Raw genomic sequence first — 23,212 nt, 5'->3', positions numbered from 1 at the left:
TAATTGCTACGTGCTCGACATTTTAAGCACATTATTTCCTTTAGCCTTAAGATTCTAAGACAGTGAGAATATTACTCCATTATATAGATAAACTAAGGAGCAAAGTAGGAAGTGCGAGGGGGGAAAAGGCTATTACTTGAGACCTACATTTATTGTGCCTGGTATGGAGGTAATGTTTCTATGGCGGATTGTCCTAAAGAATCACATTTAAAGTTAAGAATCATGATGAATACTCAAATAGCCACTGACGGATGAACGGATAAACAAAATGTGGTACATACATACACACACTGCAATATTATTCGGACATAAAAAGGGAGGAAATTCTGACACATGCTATAATGTGAAGATATGTTAATTGAAAGTCAGACACAAAAGGACAAACATTGTATGATTCCCCTTATATGAAATACCTAGAGTAGTGAAATTCACAGACAAAGAAAATAGAATGGTGGCTGCCAGGGGTTGGGGGCAGGAAGAATGGAGTACAGAGTTTCAGTGTGGGAAGATGAAAAAGTTCTGGAGATGTATGGTGGTGATGGTTGAACAACACTGTTAATGTACTTAATGCCACTCAACTTTACACCTAAAAATGGTTAAAATGGTAATTTTTTTTTTTTTTTTGAGGAAGATTAGCCCTGAACTAACTGCTGCCAATTCTCCTCTTTTTGCTGAGGAAAACTGGCCCTGAGCTAACATCCGTGCCCATCTTCCTCTACTTTCTATGTGGGACGCCTATCACAGCATGGCTTGCCAACCGTTGCCATGTCCACACCCGGGATCTGAACCAGCGAACCCCGGGCAGCCGAAGCGGAACGTGCGCACTTAACCGCTGTGCTACCGGGCCAGCCCCTGTTATTTATATTGTATCTCACACACATTAAAAAAAAAGAATCATGATGAAAAATTTTGGTTTAGACTGTTCTTCAAGCCTTTAGCAACTAAAACCTAACTTTATACCAGTCATCAGGAATTAACTGTAAAAATATTCTGGTTGGTGGGATTACTGAATTTCTCCATTAGCATTAAAGCAGTTGAGTCAATAATAATTGGGATGCCACATTCCTAAGAACAAATTTTAGGAACAGGCTCATGAAAAATAAGCCTATTCTTTTGAGAGAATGGTCTTGGGAAAGACGAAACAAGGAAAAGCAGCCCCCACTTCTGGTAAAACCCGAGGGCAGTGATTCTCAAAGTACAGTCTGTGGACCCCTCTAGGTAGTCCGGAAGCTCAAAAAACTATTTTCACAATAATACTGAGATGTTATTCGTCTTTTCTGGTGTTGATATTTTGCACTGATGGTGCAAAAGCAGTAATGAGCAACACTGCTGGCTCCTTAGAACAAATCAAGGCAGTGGCACCACACTATACTGGGAGTCACAGTTTCCTTCACCACCAGGTATGAGGGGGGCAGGGATTTTTACTTAAAAATACCCTGAGGAAGCAATCAAAATTATTTTTATTAAATTTCAACCCTTGAGTACACATCTTTTGAATTCTGTGTGAAGACACAGAAAGTACACATAGAACACTTCTCCTGCACCCCTAGTGTGATGGTGATCTTGAGGAAAAGCAGTAACGCAACTGTTTGAACTATAAGCTCAACTAGCAGCTTTTTTCATGGATCATCTTCTTTTTGTTTTGTTTCATTTTTTTTTCTTTTCTTAAAAGACAAACTATGGTTGTTTACTCAGACTTGGGTACTTAGCAGACATTTTCTCCAAAATACATGAAGTGAGGCTGTCACTTCAAGGCAAACTGACAGTCTTTGTTGCCAATGATAAAATTTGAGTTTTCAAGCAAAATTTAGAATTTTTGAAAACTATCTGCCACCATGAGCTTGATGGTTTCCCAATACTTGAAAAGACTTTTCACATGAGATCAGTGGTGATACTAACTAATGTGATTTTAATATTGTATAACAAAATGTGTTAACATTTGGAAGATCAACAAAATTTGGTAAACCAATATTTTCTAAATGACTAATGGATGATGTTACAAAATGATTCGTTGGGAAAAACACCCATTCAATGTGCAAAATGGACCAACAAATTTTAATGTAACAGTACAAAAAGTTCAATAGGGTTTCAGATCCCACATTGGTAACTAACTTTTAAGAAGTACTACTTGTCAAGTTTTGGCATACTATCAAAGAATTTTCACAACTACCTAAACAGGCTATTAAAATATTCTTCCCTGTTCCAACTACATACATGTGTGAGGCCAGACTGTCTTCACACGCTTCCACTGAAATAGCATACTGCTACAGTGACTGCAGAAGCAGCTAGAATCCAGCTGTCTCCTATTAAGCCATCATTAAAGAAATCTGCAAACTCATCAAAGAAACCTGCAATAAAAAATAAATTTTAAAAAATCTGCAAAAACATAAAACAATGACACTTGCCTCACTAACTTTTACTTTGGAAACCCAGTTATTTTTAATTAAAAAAATACATTACGTTAATGTGTGGTAGGCAGCTTCTGATGTGGCCCCCAACGGTCCTCCTGGTATTCACAACCTTGTATAATCTCCTCCCCTTGAGTGTGGGTTGGACCTAGTGACTGGCTTCTAATGAAGAGAGATTTTGGCAAAAGTGAGGGGGTGTCACTTCTATGATTATGTGACAAAAGACTGCAACTTCCTTCTCTCTTGTGCTGGCACTCTCTTGCCCATTCTGATGAAGCCAGCAACCATTTTAAGATGCCCATGGAAAGGCCCATGTGGCAAGGAACCAAGGGAGGCCTCCAGCCAACAGCTCATGAGGAACTGAGGCCTCAGTTCAACAGCCCACGAAGAACTGAATCCTGCCAACAACTAGAGAGCTAGGAAGTGAATCCTTCCCAGTCAAGCCTTCAGACGACTGTCACCCATGAGACCCTGAAGCAGAGGACTCAGCTAAGCCACACTCAGATTCCTGACCTACAGAAACCGTGAGATCATAAATGTTGTTGAAAGCACTAAATTTTGGGGTGATTTGGTACATAGCAATAGATAACTAGTACAACATCAGTTCATCTGTACAACGAACAATAATTTTAAATTTTTGTTTTAATTTCTAATATAGGAAATATTATTAGATATAACCTACATAAACAAAAGCTCCTGAAACCAAAAAGTTTGACAACTGCTGTCCTGGTTGTGGTGGAACAGGGAAAGAGAGAAACTAGAAGGCCAGCTCAGTCAAACCATGGTCTGAGAGGGGTCCATATCTTGGCACCCATAACTAAGCAGATGCAACTCTAGGGAATATACCCTTGGACCAGGTGGGAGGACAGGGAGAAGTGCACCATTTCTTTCTTGCTCAGCCACATCTAACAAACTGGCCTCTTTCCCCCTTTGTTAAATGATTGGTGTACCAATCAGTATAACCCACGTGGGTGGTGAGGGAGAACCGGTATAAACCGTCTTCTCTCGGCCCTTGTTGCTCTGGCTCATTCAGAAGCCTCTCCAACAGTACTTGATATACTTCCTCATTTAATCCTCAGAACTATCTTATAGGCAGGTATAACAAACAGCCTCAGAGATAAGGTAATTTTAAGTAATTCATCCACAGTCATGAACCTAGGACTTGGAAAGCTGAGACTGAATTCTTATCTTTCTCTATAACATTCTAAAAAGTATGTTTCTTCCAAGGTTACATTAAAAATAAACAAGTGTGACAATGATCACACAACTCTGTGAATGTACTAAAAACCACTGAATTGTATACTTTAAGTGGATGCATTGTATGGATGTGAATTATACCTCAATAAAGCTGTTTTCCAAAAAATTAATAAGTGAATACATGAGTGAAGCTAGAGCAATGATGGAGTTCTAAGGAGGAAGATAAAGTAGAGGCAAGATAAGTTCTAGGAGTTGTCCCAACTCCTAACTTTCAGCAGCAAAAAGCTCCAGAATGATTTGTCACAGTATGTAGGAGAACAGGGGAGCAAAGGCATCAATAGAAAGATGAGAAGAAAAGAGGAGAAACCAGCGCTGAAGTTAGGATGAGGGAACCTGATTGCCCCCACTGGTGAAGAAGCCAAGAGTGAGCAAATGGGGCTAGAAAAGGTGTAGCTAGGACACGGCTTCTTTGGCTTCATAATCTCTCTTGTAGTAGTAGGTGCTAACATCTGTACTAGACGGTGCACATCATTTGCCTTTTAAAATGAGGATGATGGCATTAGATTTCATTTAACTTTCATGGCTATTTCTTTAAAGCATGCTGGACTCCATGATTTGTAAAATCACTTCTTGATCTAAAAACTGTAATTCAATGATTATTTACAATCTGAGAGATACCTGTATTAGCCTAAATACCTATCTAGGCAGCAAAAGGATCAGGAAATCCAAAGATTTTAATGCCCGAACTTACTGAAATATGCTTGGGCCTCACCTATTTTGCAGAGGGGCAGTGGCTGGGTCACACCATTAGCATCTTCAAGCCACAGACTCCTAAGATGTAAAACAGTCTTCTACTTTTATAGGTTATCTAATGGAACATCCCTGGCCCGATTCTAAGAAGTCACCCTTTGCCAACTCCACCGGACCAATCATGATGCACCTCTGAAACACCAAGCCTTCTCTTTTTACTTATCCTACTTACGCAGACCACTTCAGCTCTTTGTTAATATGATGACAGGAGGACTTTAAGACAGGCTGAAAAAAAAAAGAGTCTAGGGCTGGTCTGGTGGCGTAGTGGTTAAGTTCACATGTTCCACTTTGGTGGCCTGGGGTTCACAGGTTCAGATCCTGGGCGTGGACCTACACACCACTCATCAAGCCAAGTTGTGGCAGCATCCCACATACAAAAACAGAGGAAGATTGGCACAGATGTTAGCTCAGGGACAATCTTCCTCACCAAAAAAAAAAAGGGGTCTCTCTAAACCCTTGACCTTTCAGTTTATCCAAATTACACTTGGAGGTGCCTCGCAGGGAGTTACAGTGCAGCACATCTCCTAAATCACGTATTTTAAGGTCACCCTAGGGCCTAAGTGAATGAATCAAAAGGGAGTAAACCTAAGGCTCCAAACTCTCCTGGTTCCTGGATTACAATAGCTTTCCTATACCCCCAATGACCCAACCCCACCCTTCATAATTTGTTTTCATTTAGCAAAAACTATTACTCATTTTACCTACCACCAAGTTTTGCTCACATTCAATAAGGAGCACATTTTTATTCACTATCCTCAAGAAAGGTGTTAAGAGAGCACAAGACACATGGAATATGGGTAACAGCTTTGGAGCCCAAAAAGCCTGGCATTTGAATATACCACTGCCTCCCTCCCAGGTGGCCATAGGGAGGCCGACCTTTCAGTTTCCTTATCTGTAAACTAGGAATGTACAGTACCTACCTTCTAGAGTCATAAGAAGATTAGACAAAATAAATATAAATGGTCGACGTGCAGCAGAACTGTTATAATAATAAATAAGGAAGCATTTGCAAATTATGCAAAATGCCTACACTCTCACTTTTAATATGGCCCACATGTCAATCCAAAAAATCCTCAAAGAAATGTGCTTCTAAGCTACTGGCACATCTTCCTTGCCAAACCATTCTACTTTGACCTTTCTGAGAGTAGAGAAGGAAGAAAAATGAAAAGGTGGTGGTTTAGCAATATTACTCGTGGCAGACTACCTAGTGGGAAGTGGGGGATGATGGGGTTGTTCTGGAGACATTTTGGAAATGTAACACAGAATGCAAATCAACACCCTGCAATAAATGCTCATAAAATTATTTTGATAGCACAGGAGGAAAACACTGGTCATTTTATATATCTTCTCCTTCAAGTAATAAAATTTAAGTAGTTCTAAGTACCAAGAGAATTTCAACTAGGAAATAAATTGAATCATAAAATATACTCACAGAGTTCAAATCTTTAAAGGGTCCCATGACCTATTTTTATCCTCTCCTGGAAATGCCCCAGTTGGGAAAATTTTAAACACAGCTAATTCTCAATATTGATGAATACCCCATTAAATTTGTATACTACTTTACACGTTTTAAATACTGTCACATCTGCTATAGTAACTCAAACTTACTAATAATCTCATTAGAACCAAACGAGAATAGGGGAAGGGGTAGCAAGGGGAGGAAGAGGCAAAGGGCTTTCTTTGGGATATTAGGTTAAAACTTACTAGGTCAGCAGAAACTGTCCATGTAGCAGGTTACATCAGTTGCACTATCAGTTACACAATTATACACCAACTCTAGGCCAAGTTCACCAACTCTGAGCTATGTTATTTAAACAAGTTTTTTTTTTTTTTGGACTGAGCCTCAGATGCCTTATCTATATATCTGGGGTTACCACGTACTCCTCAGAAGTAAGGAGATACTAGAATCCAAGCACATCTTAAGCGCCTACCATAGTACAGGAAACAGTGAGGACTCAAATTTCTTTCCTTTGAAACACAACTCTCTGAAAAGTATAAAATCTGAACAGTGTATGTATTGAAAAGAAATCTATAATAGTGAATGCTCTGTGAAGAATCTCACACAAAAGCAAATCACAGACACCCTGCTTTGCGGCATCTGGATTTGACATCTACATTTCTAAATAAAACTCCTCTAGTTAAGACCAATATAAATGTCACAGAAAATAACATATAAAACACCTTCCAGTAACATCATAAACGTGGCATACTCTGATGTAAAAATGCGGTATGACTAGAGGAATGTGCTGGATCTGGTCTGCGCTCATTACTGCTTTGCCTGTTTGCTTCCCCGTGAAAATAAAATTTACCAAAGCTTGACCATAGAATTAGACGACAATGTTGTAAACAGAAGATCACTTTTGATTGTCATTACTTAATCTCTTTGCCAGAAGACTGGAAACTCATCAAATCCACAAAGAGGGAGAAAAACAAGATAATGAAATGATTTCTTCCAACCCCATACTTTTGCCCCACCCTGACCTGATTTCTCCTCACTATGTCTATCACAGAGAGATTCTGGGAAGAAAAAATACAAAGCTCAGAAGATGGATTTATAAAATTAATAGCGCCCTAAAAGCAACAGAAATGGACCTTTCACATATTCTCCCCTCCAAACCAAGTAAAATTCCACATGCCCAGCATTGTGCTGAATGCGTCATATCAACTCTTATTCTTCACAACAATCCGAATGTGGTAAGCATCAGCATCATCCCCACTTTACAGACGATGCAACTGAGGCTTAGAAAGATCAAGAAACTTGCCCAAAGCTGCACAGCTAATAAGTGGCAGAAAGCCAGGAGTCTTGACTCCAAAATCCATACTATTTACCCACTACCACACTACTTATTACTGTAGCGTAGATGAAAGGGTATGGACTTCCAGACTCAGCTTCACTCCTTGGGCAAATCACTTGACCTCACTGAGCAGTTGATCATCTGTAAATGAGGGCAATGACAGCTGCCCAGCCTTCTCCTAGCCATCCGAGTGATGCTCAAAGAGTTAATGTACGTGCAAACATGCCGTAAAGAACTATAGGGTACTATGTATGAGGCCGGCCTGGTGGTGCAGTGGTTAAGTTCACACGTTCCACTTCAACGGCCCAGGGTTCGCTGGTTCAGATCCTGGGTGCAGACATGGCACGGCTTGGCAAGCCATGTTGTGGTGGGCGTCCCACATATAAAGTAGAGGAAGATGGGCATGGATGTTAGCTCAGGGCCAGTCTTCCTCAGCAAAAAGAGGAGGATTGGTGGCAGATGTTAGCTCAGGGCTAATCTTCCTCAGAACAAAAACAAAAAACTACAGGGTAATATGTAAATATAAGATTGTGTTAATTTGAGCCTAGGTTCTATATATCTTTATGCTTCCAAATGGTTTATTGACCTAAAAATAAGTTTAATTTAGTTAAATAATTTTTAACATTCCCAACCAAAAATCTAGTAAAAAGGAGAAAATCAACCTTAGACATTCTGGAAACGGCAAAACTATAGAGACAATAAAAAGATCAGTGGTTGACAATGATGTGGGGGAAGAGGAGGAGGCAGGAATAGGGGGCTTGTAGGGCAGTGAAACTATTCTGTATGATATTGTAGTGGTGAATACATGTCATTATACATTTGTCAAAACCCACAGAATGTACACCACCAAGAATGAACCCTAACGTAAATTATGGACGTTAGTTAATAATAATATATCAATACTGGCTCATCAATTGCTAACAAATACACAACACTAATGCAAGACGTAAATAATAGGGGAAAAGTGGTGTGCGTGAGGGGATATATGGGAACTCTGTAATTTATGCTCAATTTTTCTGTAAACCTAAAACTCCTTAAAAAAAAAAAGTCTACTAATTTCTTAAAAAACTAAAACACCTGACATGTGGTTAGTACGACTAAGGAATGAAATTTTTAATTTTATTTATTTTTAATTAACCTTTAAATAGCCCAATGTGGCTTGTGGCTATCATATTAGCACAGTTTTAGACAATTCAAGGGGGCCGGCCCCGTGGCCGAGTGGTTAATTTGCGTGCTCTGCTTCACTGGCCCAGGGTTTCGCCAGTTCGGATCCTGGGCACGGAATGGCACTGCTCATCAGGCCATGCTGAGGTGGTGTCCCACACAGCACAACCAGAAAGACCTACAACTAGAATATACAATTATGTACTGGGAGGCTTTGGGGAGAAGAAGAAAAGAAAAAAAAAAAGACTGGCAACAGATGTTAGCTCAGGTGCCAATCATTAAAAAAAAAAAAAATAGATACCTTTAGACAATTCAAGATACCCCTAGAAATGTACTGTAATATTAACTTTAGAAGAAAAGAGTGACCTCAAGAGACCATTCAAAAGGATGAAGTTATGAAACAATGCCACAACCAAGTGAGCAGGTCAAGAGTAACTAAGTAGATGGTTAAAACAACCAGGAATCAATAAAGCCCATCTCCAATTGTTTCTCACTTTACATCCCTTAACGTAACCAAGTAGTGACAAAACGGGCACTTTTCCTTTAATTCCTTCAATATTTTGAAACAACCCAATCAGTTAAACATCATTTCCGCTTCCTGAAAAACAGGACAGAAGTCAAGTTAGAATTAGGAATATTTTTTCAAGTCAATGACCCAGAGGAAATAAAAATTAAAGGTCCTAAGGAAATAAAAGTTATTTTTGCAGACACAAGATATTCACCCAGTTTTTTAAAATGAAAACTCAAAAACTAATACTTCACCATGTATTTCAATTCCATGTCATAGTCAATTGGAAATCAAAAGGAAAAAAGAGGCCCAGAAAAGCATGAGCAAAGACGATAGGTGCGTGAGGTTAAGTAAACAAAAATGAGACAGTACAGACACGCATGACTATTCATATCCAGCTATGAACCAGAGCACCGCCTCAAAGGGTCATTACCTCTTACCGTGGTCATTTAAAGTGCTAGTTCATTAAACCTCAGTTCCTACTTCAGACTTTTTGTCCTTACCCCAGTGGCATAAGAGAGAACTTACGTCCTCAATTGCAGTGGCTTTTTATCGGAGTCCTCCCCTGGGGACCTATGAAATCAAACACTGAGACTGGCTCCCCGCCCTCGGGGAGTAAGTGAAGTGTCCAAAGTGACAGTGTTCAATCCCTAGAGCACATTCGGTCCACAGCTTTTTTTTCAGTCCTGCAAGTACTGGATCTTTCTTTTAGAGTACAAAGAGAGGGAGAGAAAGACAAGTAATTGAGAAGTAGTAACACCCTCACGCAGAGAGACAGAACATACCTGACCTTAGAAACAGGCCCCCAAAAGCTAATTCTTGACACTTTGCTCAGATGTAAACCGAACCTTTGTTTTCCTTTTTCCAGTTCATGAGATCGCATGAGAAAAATATTATTTCGTAATTTTATACAGGAGTGACTTTTAAGAGTATTCAAATACCTAAGTAATATTAAATAGCCCTGAGTGATCAAGCAGGACGTCCAACAAGTTGAATGTTTCAACATGTTCAACTGCAAAAAAAAAAAAAAGATGGGGTTTCCACCTTTTCAGCCCCTTTCCTCGCAGTTCTCCAGTCCTGGGCCCTGAAAGCCCTGTACTCCATTTGTTGTGCAATCTTTTTCGAACTGTACTCACAGACTCCAGAACAAGGGGAATTCTCCCATTCTGAAGGTCTCGATTTTCCTGTATCCAGGGAGACAGTAAAAACTCTTTGACATGAGTCAAGTATGGCAAGTGGAACGGTCCAGCCTGTCCCCCAGATTAAGAGAGACCAAAGGCCAGGGTGGGGGAGGCGCTCAAGTTCCCGCTCACCAAAAAAAGAAAAAAAAAGGGGGGGGGGGAAGGGAGAGAAAATAAAGAGCAAGAAGGGGGAGGGGGGCTGGATTGGGAAGACTGGCTATCACACGCTGCTGCTCCCAACTCTGCGGGACCCAGGTCCTCCAGCATCGTCTCCCCATCGCCAGTCCCACGTGCAGCCGGGCCCGTGGTGCCCAGAGACGAGCCCCGGGATCTGGGTCCAGGGGCCGACCGGCCCCTCCAGCCCCGCGGTGCTCGCCTGCCCGCGCAGTGGCGGGGAGCGCGGGGGGCGGGGGAAGGGGGGCGCAGCGCGGCCCCGGCTCCCGCGTGGTTATCTTACTGCGCAACAGCCTCGCCCGCGCCGCCCGGGCGCACCCCGCAGCGCGCCCTGCGCACCTGCCCGGCGAGGAGGCGAGCCTGGGACTCCAGGCAGCCCCCCGACGGCACCCAGCGCGGGGAGTCGGCGAGCACGCGGAGGGCGGGGGCTGGGAAACAGAACACCTGGCACCCGGGGCCCCGCGGCGCCGGCCGCATGTGGCTGTCACACCTGGCGCACCCCCGCCTCGCGCCCCTTCCCCCTCACACGGGGCTGCGCCCCCAGCCCTCCCTCCCCCTCCGCAGGGCGCCTGCAAACCCCAACGGTCGCCACCTCCCACCCCATCCATCCCAGTCCCACTCCCCGCCACCTGCTCCCACTGTCGTCACCCCCGGGAGGGAAGAGGGCCGGATGTTCGTCCCGTGGCTAAAGGTAACCGAGGAGAGTGAAGAGGTGGACCCCGAAAAAGCAGCCCAAGCATTCCTCCGGCCCGGCAACAAGGCGGGCGCCCACCAGACTGACCTTCTGCCGCGGACTGCGTCGCCGTCCGCCCCGTCCGGCCTCAATCGCCTCCTCGGCGCCGCCGCCTCTTCCCCGCGCTGCCTCCTCTACCCGCGTCGCCATGAGGTGACGGCAGCAGCCAAACAAGCGGCCGGACAAGGGGCACGGAACCTCACAGGGCCTCGCGCCCCGCCCCTGAACCCCCACATCCAATCGTCGCATGGAGGGCTCCCCACGTGACCGGAGGAGGTTGGCCCCCGAGGGGATGGAGCGGGATGGGGGTGGGGCGCATTGAAGCCTGGGCTGGGCTTCTGCAGGACCGAAGGGCGAACAGAGGCCGCGCGAGTCTGCGCAGAAGGGGAAAGGGACTCTGAAGCGGACTATAAGTCCCAGCAGCCTGCGCGGCCCCAGCTCGCAGGCCCGGATCGGGATTGGTGCGTAGTGCTGCGTTCTGAGACGAGGAGAGTACCCACGGCTAAGCGTGCAGCCTACTGGGACTTGTAGTTTTTTGGGGGCGATGTGCCGGTACCGGAAGGTACTCTTTATAATCTTTCGGGAAAAGTTTAGAAATATTCCAGTGTTTGGGAGGGAGTGGGATCGGTGACCCGTTGTTGTGTTTCTGCTTTTGTTGCTCTTCTTCGGAATTGAGCTCGAATGATTTGGGGATAAGGGGAAATATTTCGTGACTTTCAAGGCAGGAGAGATGTAATGGCTTTCAAAATGAGGATTTGGGCTCGAACACCTGCCCGAGTCTTGCCCCTCCACGAGAGCTCTCAGCATGGTTTATCTGACTCAAGCTCCTGCGGGGTGGGGGCTGCATCCTATGCACCTTGGCTGAGCCGCCCTGGCTTCTAGCACAGTTCTCTACACTTCGTTGGCACTTAATACATGTTAAATGTATCCTGCTTTCTCCGCCAGTCGTTTGGTTGCTGAAATTTTTTGACAAACTCGGTTTGTCGAATCGATTTTTTTTTTCTTGACATGGTTGGGGCGGGGAGGGAGTTTTCCTCAGGAATATTCCCTATTTCCATCTGATGGAACCAGAGTTCCAATGACCGAGCTTCTGAAGGTCACAGACCGTCATGAAATCCTGACATGTTGTCTTAAATAACTCAAAAATTTGTATCAATCCTATACCATTTTTATTAGAGTTGAGTACGCAATAGCGATAACAGACGCCAAAAATTTGATAACATAAACATGAGAGTAAATTTCAGTATTGGGGAAATTCCTTCTATTATTTTTAATTATTTCTGTAAATTTGAGGAAAGTATCATTGTTTTATTTCATGGGCAGAACATCTCAGTACAGCTTTGAGATTTCAAAACTAGAGCAGAGGATGATGAACCCATACCCAGACTCTGTATAAAGCTGATTGCCTCAGCCACCATCCCTCACCTTCTTAAGGGCCAAAGTTCCAAAAGATGGCAAACAAATCGATCGGCAATGTTTCTTCTAACCCGTCCAGGGAATTGAGTGTCAAAATGTACCGTAGTGAAATTGTGGTACAATAGAACACCGTGCAACTACTAAAAATGATAAACATTTTTAAAATTGACCTACAAAATATACATAGCATGGTGAGCTTAAAAAGAAAAATTCTATCTATATAGAATTGCCTGTATGTTTATGAAGAGATGTTTAGGATATAAATCAAAATGTTAATAATGTTTTTCCCTGGGTGGCAAGATTTGGGAGTATTTTTACTTCATGATTTTCTGTGTTGTTTTCATATGAGTACGTATGGAACAAAAAAAAAATCAATAGTTATCTTTATTAAGGAAACAAAAGAACTATGCAAGAGACCTCAAGTCTTAAGAGAAATGAAAAATATTTAATTGTATTTTATTTATACATGTTCTTATTTCAAAAGGGATTTGAGTAGTTTGTAAACATATACACAATGTTCCACGACATATGTGTGCGTGTAGATATATGGATATATATCATGTCATTCATTCAGAGAGAGAGAGAAATGAGAAGAAAGCGAAAGTGAAAGAAGAGAGGAAAAATAAGAGGAAGTCATGGGCGGGTTGAATCTGTAAAACATATGCCTAAACGTCTCGTACACAAGCTGGAGGTGAGCCAAATTTTTATTTTGAGCTTCTTGACAGCTGAGAAAAAAGGAAAACACAGTTTACAGGGTGATTCACAACATTACAAAATAAAAACAAACTGGTTACCCAAGAGAACCACAGCTATTACTGCTCCTGCAAGAAATAGGGATTTTAGAGGTCTGTTTCTTATAACATCTTTAATGTAGGCGATGGTGGTTTTAAAATCTGTCCACAAGTTCTTGGACGTTCCTCCCTTCCAAAGGTGGAGTCTGATTCCCCTCTTCTTGAATGTGGGCCAGGCTTAGTGATTGGCGTCTGAGGAATATAGCATAGCAGGAGTGATGTGTAGCTTCCAACGCTGGTCAGAGAATGAACAGCTTCTGCCTGGCTCTCTAGGTCTAGGATCACTTTCTTCTTCCTTAGGTCAGACTAACCTGATTTTTCTTTTCTTTTCTTTTCTTTTTTGGTGGGGAAGACTGGCCCTGAGCTAACACCTGTTGCCAATCCTCCTCTTTTTTTGCTTGAGAAAGATTGGCCTTGGGCCAACCCCATGGCCGAGTGATTAAGTTTGGGTGCTCTGCTGCGGCGGCCCAGGGTTTCGCTGGTTCGGATCCTGGGTGTGGACATGGCACTGCTCATCAAGCCATGCTGAGGTGGCATCCCATATGCCACAACTAGAGGGACCCACAACTAAAAATACACAACTATGTATTGGGGGGCTTTGGGAGAAAAAGGAAAAATAAAATCTTTAAAATAAAGGTTGGCCCTGAGCTAACATCTTTGCCAGTCTTCTTCTATCTTGTACATGGGTCGCCACCACAGTATGGCTTTGAGTGGTGTAGGTCCGTGCCCTGGATCCAAACCTGTGAACTCTGGGCCGCTGAAGTGGAGTGCACCAAACTTAACCACTACACCACTGGGCTAGCCCCCAAACTAACCTGATTTTTGCTAGACCTTTTCTTTGTTTAGATTTTTATCTTAAATGTGTTCATAGAGGTTACTGTCAAGCCTTAGCCCAAAGCTCTGTAAAACACTTTGCTTATCTCTGCTGGGATCCATTGTCAGGGTTATATTGTAGGTCTTCAAGGGCTATCATTTCTTTATTTCCAAGTCTTTAAGGGGCATCTCATGTTCTGTCTGCATTAATTATTCTCATGTTTGCTCAAGGAATTATTATCTCTGTTAAGAACTGTGCCTGCCAGAAAGGTGAAGGTCACAAGAAAAACAGCTCTTCGTTGGGTAGGGGGTATTCTCCCCAAGCTCCCTAAGGCCTTATAGATATGATGTGAATATGGGACTATTTATTCAGGCTTTTATTAAACAACCATGAGCCTGAGGCACAAGACAGTTCTTATGAACAATAAGCTCAATGATGTCCCAACTGTATGTGTTTTTACCTGCTTGACTATCATTTTGCATGAAATACAAGGCACTCAAGGCTGGCTGGCTGCTATTACAGAGGCAGGATTCTGTTGGTCTCATAGCCAGTATCAGGCAACTGGAACCCTCAGTGTTCATAGCTGGACACAGGACCATTTGCTAGGTTCTTATACTTGGTCAATGCAGCGGTGAGGAGAGTCTCACCTATTTTAAACAATGCACATATATTGAATATCATGAATTTTACCAATGTGAGCCCATTTCTGACACCCATTAGACTGGCTAACAAGCTACTAGTTTCACCAGTGAAAAACCATTTCTAACCTGCATTGTGCTGCTTATCAGAGCCTCTGGTTTGATTGAGCTCTGGCTAACAGAAGCATTGGTAGTGGCTAGAATATGGAATATGAACTCCCTGATTAATGTAGCTGACCACCCCTGGTGTGCGAAGTCCTGAGTGGAGTCATTGCCGTCCTTAATTTAACACAGCACACACACACACGCCGAGAGAGGCCACCACTACTACTACACTGTTTTTGGTGACAATAAATTACAGACCTCATCATACCTATAATATGATGGAAGGTATTGGCAAATATCAAGAAACAATGTTTATCAGAAAAGTAGAAACCTAGAAAAGGGACGGTCAGGGAGGCCAGGCTGGCAGAGCCCATCCAAGCAATGTTTGGAAGAGAGCGAATCTTGGTCAAAAAAGTAATGGCCCTAATTGCAAAGCTATCCCTAGTCTGGGGATGGAGGCCCCGTCATCCTAATCTAATGCCTTTGGACAGGGAAAATTGTTTTGATTTCTTACTCACCAAACAACCTTCCCATTATGATCTGGCTCCCTATGTGGGTCTGACTACCCAGCAGAGAGACTATAGATATGTGTACATTTCCATTTGGTGAGATGCTTCCGTTGCTTGTTTTATTTTTTTGTTTTTTTTTTTTTTTTTTGAGGAAGATTAACCCTGAGCTAACTACTGCCAAACCTCCTCTTTTTGCTGAGGAAGGCTGGCCCTGAGCTAACATCCATGCCCATCTTCCTCTACTTTATACGTGGGACGCCTACCACAGCATGGCTTGCCACGCGGTGCCATATCCACACTGGGGATCTGAACTGGTGAACCCTGGGCCGCTGAGAAGCGGAATATGCGAACTTAACCACTGTGCTACCAGGCCAGCCCCTCTGTTGCTCATTGTTACTAAAGGGACATTTTGACTTTGTAAATCAGGCCTGAGAGCTGTATTCTGGAGAGACTGTATTCTGGGATATTTTCTACTGGTGGTGGGAGGTTTAAGGTGACGTCTAAGCTGTATCTTGAAGGGTCAACAGGAGCTAAATTGACTACGTTAGTTTGACTTGTCCACCTCAGAGTATTTTCAGAGAAAGAAAAGCTCCTGCTAACCTTTTAAGTAGCCAAGAGTGTTATGTCATCAAAAGAGTTGAATTTCATGTTTGTTGCATACTACTGGGGTTGTAGGTAGTGAAAAAGGAGTATTTGCCTTTTCATAGAACAAAGAGCTTATTGTTTAATTCAGTTACCCAATACCATCCATCTGAGCTAACCCTGATTTTAGTCCTTATAGGAATTTGGCCAGTTTCAGCATTTCCTTTACACTTCCACATTTCTGGCAAACACTGAAAAATTTAGAAAATGATTATACTTTATACCCAGCTTGCTCAGGCATATTGATGGCAGGCTGTATTAGATTGGCACACACTGGGGGGCCAGGTCCAGCAGCAAGAGGATACATCAAATAAAAACTCTTGTCATGTACAGCATATTGGGAGAGAGTACATGCATTTCAAAACTTCAAATACACATATTGCGTATTTCAGAATATTGGCTTCATGAATTTTGTTCTGATTTATTATTCCCCAAGTCTTGGCTATGATTATAGGCTTTCAAGGAAATGGAAAGTATATTTAAGTATGAAGACAATGGTAAAGAGCCAGCTCTGATGGCCCAGTGGTTAAAGTTCAGCACGCTCCAGTTTGGCTGCCTGGATTTGGTTTCCACGTGCGGAACCACATCACTTGTCTGTCAGTAGCCATGCTGTGGTGGTGGCTCACGTAGAAGAACTAGAAGGACCTACGACTAGAATATACAACTATGTACTGTGGCTGCGGGGAGGGAAAAAAAAAGAGAGGAAGATTGGCAACAGATGTTAGCCCAGGGTGAATCTTTCCCAGCAAAAAAAGAGAGGAAAGCATAGTGAAAGAAAAATCTGAAAATACAACAGATTATCAATTATATTTAAATAAATAAATGAATAAAGACAATGGTAAAGAAAAATATAAAATACTCATGGAGTTAGGCGCTATTGAAAATCACCATATAAAATGTCAAGTTTTTCTTGAGAAAATATTTCTGACTTGAAATATTATCCTTCTTCACCAGAGTTTTCCAAAGTTGGTCCAAGAACCACAATTTCAGATTCTCCTGGGATAAAATACAGATTCCAGACACCCCTCCAAGATCTGATTTGGAGAAGATTGGTGTCTAGTGATATTTGTCTTCCCATCCATGAATAGAGTGTATCTTTCCATCTATTTAGGTGTTCTTTAATATCTCCTTACATTGCATGTACATCTTTTGTCAGGCTTATTCCTAGCTACCTTATTTTTTTTGTTGCTAATTAAAATAGTAAAATTAAAATATTGGAATGAAATATTTCAGACATACAAAAAGCCATGAAGCAAATATAATGAATAACTGTTTACAGGTGATGCATCAGTCATGTCCTGTCAAAAGACAGAAACAAGACAGTTCTTTTCACAGATAAAATTTAATATAAAGAATGATTAACCTATGTATTGGAGAGCTGAAAAGGCGGAAAGAAAATACTAAGGTAGCAATTGCTGGAAACAGCTGTGGCTCCTAGGATGGGAGGAAAAAAAGGAGAGAAGTTGGAATGATAAGACTGACAAGCTTGGAGGAAGGGCTCAGACCCCTCAAGAGGGGGCGCTGTTGCCGCTGGAGTCTCTGAGGGCACCTTGAGGTTGCCTCTGGGGAAAAGCTGCAGATAGGAATCAACTGCTGCCACTGAGACCCATTACAGCCAGGTGAAGACCGCAGCTGAGTTTATGCGGACAAAACTGAGAAGTCCCCTCTCTCCTCCAGCCTGCCCTCTAGCGCCTCCCAATGGCAGAGCCTAACGGGGAGCAGCGGACCAAGGAGACGCGAGGAGCGTGGAAGGGACCGGTTGGGGAAGCTCCGAGAGGAAAGATTAATGACCAGTACAGGTGGTCAGCTTCTGGCTGGATGAGGTCCTGAAGGCTCTCAGCTCATGGCGGGCTTTAGTGGGGTCAGTGGCTGGATCATGGCGGGGCTAGGGAGGGATCTGAGTGGCCCGAATGGCAGAGGGACATATTCAGTGTCATTACCAATGCTCAATTTCTAACAATAGTTTCTGAATATCATCCAATATCCAGTCCATTTTCAAATGTATTGTCTCAAGGATAGAGTATACATATATATCAAATGTCATATATATTTTTTAATTTATTGAGGTGAAAGACACATAACATAAAAGTTGCCATTTTAAAGAGAACAATTCAGTGGCATTTGGTATATTCACAATGTTGTGCCACCACCACCTCTATATAGTGCCAAAATATTTCTGTCATTCCAAATAAAACCCTGTACCCAGTAAGCAATTCCTCCCCATTCCTGCCCTCTCCCAGCTACCAAATCTTTGTTCTGCCTCTACAGATTTGCCTATTCTGAATATTTCATATAAATGCAATCATACAATATGTGACCTTTCGTATCAGACTTCTTTCACTTAGCATCGTTATATACATATATATATATACAAATTTTTTTGAAGTATCATTCATGTTGAAAAGGCAGCTAGCTGTGACTGTAACACTTTATCATTCCTAATATTATTAAGCTTTCTCTTTTCTTTCTTGATGAATATTTTTGTTTCATTGAGCCTAATCTCGGTTTATATTCATTCATTCATTTCTGCTATAGTTTTTATTTTCTTCTATTTGTTTTAGTCTATAATGAAATCGTCTTATTGATGTTTTATATTATAAAAGTAATATATACAAAGTGAAAAACTTTCAGACAGATATAGTCAAAAATGATCCCCTATAATCTTGTCACCAAGACAGAGCCATTATTAACACTTTACTGTACAGCCTTCCAGTTTTGTTTCCTATATACACCAATGGGCATGCATTTTTTATTATGGTCAAATATATATAACATCAAACTTGCCATTTTAACCACTTAGAAGTAGACTATCATGATTTTGCAACCTCTAGTGAATGAATGAACTAGGCACTGAGTATCAACGGCTCCCAAGGTCCACCAGGAGAAACTAGCAGCCATTTTACGTCTCTGATTTGTGGACCACCTATGCTTGTGTCAAAGTGATCAAAGCTCAGTGGGATCAAGCCTCGGCATCCAGCTGCCAGCTTGCAGGAAACACCAAGGGCGCAGTTACTACTGGAGCTTCACCTAGTGTTTGCAATCAGCAACATCCAGGCTGTGGGAAGCTGTGGGAGTCAAAGGCTCAGGGTTCTTCTGTAGATAAATCATAAAGAAAATAAAGGGATGGAAGGGAAACTGCAGATAAAAACAACTCAAAAGACATTTACAAAAATGGGCAGGACTCAGGACAAAACTATAGTGCCTAGGGATGCACATTTGGGTGAACCATCAAGAAAGGAGGACATGATGACTGTAGAAGTCAGATTGGGGTAGGTCCGGTGGTAAAGCGGTTAAGTTTGCATGCTCCGCTTCGGTGGCCCCGGGATCATGGGTTCGGGTCCCTGGCCTGGACCTACACATTGCTCATCAAGCCACACTGTGGCGGCATCCCACATGCAAAATAGAGGAAGATTGGCATGGCTGTTAGTTCAGGGACAATCTTCCTCAAGCAAGAACAACCGAAAAAAAAGAAGTCAGATTGTCTTCCAGGGAGGAGGGAGGGAGGGAGCAGAGATGGAGTTGGGGCCCTCAGAGGGGATTCTGGTGGTAGCTGGCAAAGTTCTTTCTTGACTTGCATTGTGGTTACCAGGGTGTTTGCTTTAAAATACTTTATTAAGCTACATATTTTTATAGCTACTTGTATATTCTACTTTTGTTTTCCAAAAAAAAGGTTAAAAAAAGTCAGCAGTCTCCTGCTTCACACATCCTCATCCCTCAACTGCCACTACTTGGAGGCCACCATTTTCATCTTTTTAAACAGTCTTTCTTACTTGCAGCTATATTTTGTGCTAATAAGGGGTGTTTTTTTTGGTGAGGAAGATTGTCCCTGAGCTAACATCTGTGCCAATCTTCCTCTCCTTTTTTTGTATGTGAGATGCTTCCTCAGTGTGGCTTGATGAGTGGTGTGTAGGTCTGTGCCCAGGATCCAGCCTGCAAACCCCAGGCCGCTGAATCCTAGCATGCGAACTTAACCACTATGCCACTGCCGGCCCCCACCAACAAGCTTCTTTTTAAAAGCTGTTTTGTGATTTTTACTTTTAGATCATGGTAGAGACTTCCAGCTGCCTACTCTGAGATCAATTCTTCCCTCTTCCTTAGTAATACTACCCCCCTCCAAATTAATAGTTGGGCACATGGACATCGAGAATAAGACTTTATTTCCCAGCATCCCTTGGAGCTGGAATGGCCAAGTGATAAAGTCCTGGCCAAGTGATTGGGGTGGAAATGTAGTGTGGCTGGTTCCTTCTTACAGGATAGCAGATGGCGCCATTGCCTCTTGTCCCCTTCCTCCATCCAAATGCTGGGAAGGAAGATAAATAACCCCTCTAGGGAGCCGAGGATTGGAAGGAGCAGTTTCTAATTGCTTCTTGGGGCACACTGGTCAGCCCTGCTTACCTTCCTCTGGACTTTGTTGATGTGAAACAGAAATAAGCATCCAATTTAGATCACTATAAATTTGGATTTTCTGTCACATGCCATGAAACTTATTCCTAAATCATAGAAAGATATTTATATAGATTTGCTTCTAGGGAAGAAGAGGGTCTGATGCTTTTCACCCGCCCTCCCACACCACACCACAGGGACAAAAAGAGAATCCTAAAAGCTTCCTGAGAAAAAAGGTCACATATCAAGATTCAAGAATCAAAATTGCATTGGTTTCCAAACAACAACACTAAAAGCTAGAAGGCAATACAGCAATGCCTTCAAAATTCTCAAAGAAAAATTTTTTCCAATCAAGAATTTTATACCCAGCCAAAGTATAGATATGGAATGAACTCAAGAGTGGCTATGTGACCCTGTTTTGGCCATTGGAATGTGAGCAAAAGAGACATGTGTCACTTCTGAGCAGAAGCTTAAGGGTCATCTCTGGTTAGCTACAGTCACTTCTCTGGCTTGAGACTGATGTCCCAGACAGGGACTGCTCCATCCCCTGGGTCCTGGGGATAGGAGGAAGCACGGAGCTATAGCCAACTGTGAGGGACACATAACATACATGAGAAATGTTTGTTGCTGGAGGCCAGTGAGGTGTTGGGGTCATTTGTTACCACAGTATAACTTAACTTTGGGTGACATACAAAAGGGTAACCTAGAAAAGAGAGAAATATGAAAACCAAGAAAAGGGACCCAACAGGAAAAAGGAGAAGGGAGACCCTGGCTGGAGAGAGCAAACGACCAGATTGGAGCAGGAGGGCATAGGATTCCTGGAAGAAGTAGATAAAATGACTAAATTATCTGAGCTGTTGGAATGTATTGAGAGGAGAGCAAGATTTCTAGCAGAGACTCTGAAAAAGAATTGGGTAATAGATGTATAAGAAATCAAGCAAATAAAAACATGAGGTGAGGGGCTGGCCCCATGGCATAGAGGTTAAGTTCAGCATGCTGCACTTTGGCAGCCCAGGTTCGCAGGTTCCGACCCCAGGTGCGAACCTACATCACTCATCACCCATGCTGTGACAGCATCCCACATACAAAATAGAGGAAGATTGTGGCACAGATGTTAGGTCAGGGACAATCTTCCTCAGCAAAAAAACAAAAACAAAACACAAGGTGGTTATTAACTCAGAGACAAAAAAAGTTGAACAAGAAAAGTACTGTATTCATAGGACACTATATGCCTAGGTTGTGAATAATATTCACATGGAAATAATGTAAAAAAGATTAAATTAACAAAATTAAAACATAACTATATCAGGAGGATGGTGATGGGGAAGTGTGTGCATGAGTGTGCTGGAAAAGTTTCCTTAATTCTTTCATAATTTTCTCCTCTCCATTTTGTTTTCTCTTTCTGGACTTCCTTTAGCTAGATATTGTACCTTCTGGAATGATCTCCTAATTTTTATCTTTTCTCTCCTATTTTTCTACATCCTATTTTGCTCTACTTTCTAGAAGATGATCTCAACTTTGTCTTCAAATGAAGTTTTGAATTATGCAATCATAATTTAATTCCCTAGATCTATTTCTTGTTCTCTGAATAAGTTCTTTTTCTATAGCATACTGTTATTTTTTTCATGGATGCAATACTTTCTAATATCTCATTCAAGATATTAGAGTTTTTGTTTTGTTTTAAGTTCATTATAAGGTTTCTCATCAACCTTTCTCCTAATGGTTCTAGCATCATTCGTGATTATTGACTAGATCTTTACCTCATTTTGCCTTGCAAAATGGTACTTTTTGTATTTATTAGCTGGAATTCTTTTATAAAGAAGAATTTTCCCTCATCAACTCTTCATGTCATTGACTCTTCTTCAAAACTCCTTCTATATCCTGAATACAGTAAGCAAAGGGCAAAGAATAGCCAAGACAATTCTTGAAGAATAAAGACTTTGTCCCATTGAAAGAACCAGGACTCCTTGGAGAAATGCCTGATTCCAGGTCTCGGGCAGAAATATGAAAGATGAGTACGGGACATCTTGTCATCTTGTGTATGTGTGTGTGTGTGTGTGTGTGGATGCTGACAAGCAATGAAGCTATCAAAGACTACGAGGGTTGAGTCAAAAAGACTCAAGGGCCTACTTGAAGAAGCTCTTATTGGCCTAAGATAGGACAATTTAAACATCAATAAAGATAAAAAGAGCAATGAATTGACACATATTGAATATATTTAAACCCCTCAGTTCATAAGGATACTTGACTGATCCCTGGTTTAGAGCCTCAACTATCAAATTAAATAGATATTTGTAATTTGCCTTTTATATTTCATTTAACATTATAGTGTGAACCCTCTCTCATGTCATATACAGAGCTCTGACATCATTTTCTTAAGCGATCAACAAAATCCTTTATCCCCCAAAATTCACACTCAGAGCCTCAATGAACAAAACAGATGGAATCAGGGTCCCGGGTAGACTGGGGACGGGTCCTTTGCCTGCCAAGCAGGCTTCAGATGAACTCGGCAGCTACGGTGTGAATCTCCCGGGTGATGACTCAGCTTTCATTTGCATAACCATAGTGCACTGCATGCAATATATTTTCAAGTTAAAAGCTGTAGGTTTCCTTTAAACCTATTATTTCAAAGAATGAGACTGTTCTTTACCCAATTAACTGAAAGAGCTGCTGCAGGCTCTCAAGTCGGGCTGAACTTCACCCTCAGTGTACCAGGAGTGGCAGTTCCCTGGCAATTGTCTCTCCAAGAGCATTACTGTACTCACTTTTCTCTTCAAAACGCATAAATCTTTCGCCTTTTACTAAAGATTTCCGTGGAGAGAAACAAATGAGCCTTGATTGAGTTTTTTAAGGCCTTGTGTGTGCAAGGCTAGTATTTGTGTGTAATAGTAGACCTTTGGGTACCTGTGATTTCCTATTCTGTTTTTTTTCTTTTTGCTGTTGT

General features: G+C 42.1%; 1 protein-coding gene and 1 non-coding gene across 2 annotated transcripts in view; one reads left to right on the top strand and one right to left on the bottom strand.

Annotated features, from left to right (window-relative positions):
* TXLNG (taxilin gamma) overlaps positions 1–11,327 on the bottom strand; it is a 52,234-nt gene extending 40,907 nt beyond the window's left edge. The window contains exon 1 of the mRNA XM_044764327.2: positions 11,019–11,327. Coding sequence (XP_044620262.1) covers positions 11,019–11,219 — 201 coding nt within the window. The 5' untranslated portion in view covers positions 11,220–11,327. The remainder of the gene's footprint in view (positions 1–11,018) is intronic.
* An 11,698-nt stretch (positions 11,328–23,025) lies between these two features.
* LOC123282834 (U5 spliceosomal RNA) lies at positions 23,026–23,139 on the top strand. The gene has a single exon (XR_006523121.2). It is a non-coding gene; the product is annotated as a U5 spliceosomal RNA (small nuclear RNA).
* The last annotated feature ends 73 nt before the right edge of the window (positions 23,140–23,212 follow it).

Source organism: Equus asinus, chromosome X (genome assembly GCF_041296235.1).
Source record: "Equus asinus isolate D_3611 breed Donkey chromosome X, EquAss-T2T_v2, whole genome shotgun sequence".
Lineage (NCBI taxonomy): Eukaryota > Metazoa > Chordata > Mammalia > Perissodactyla > Equidae > Equus > Equus asinus.
Note: the sequence above shows the minus strand (reverse complement) of the source record. Positions and strands in the feature narration are given on the sequence as shown.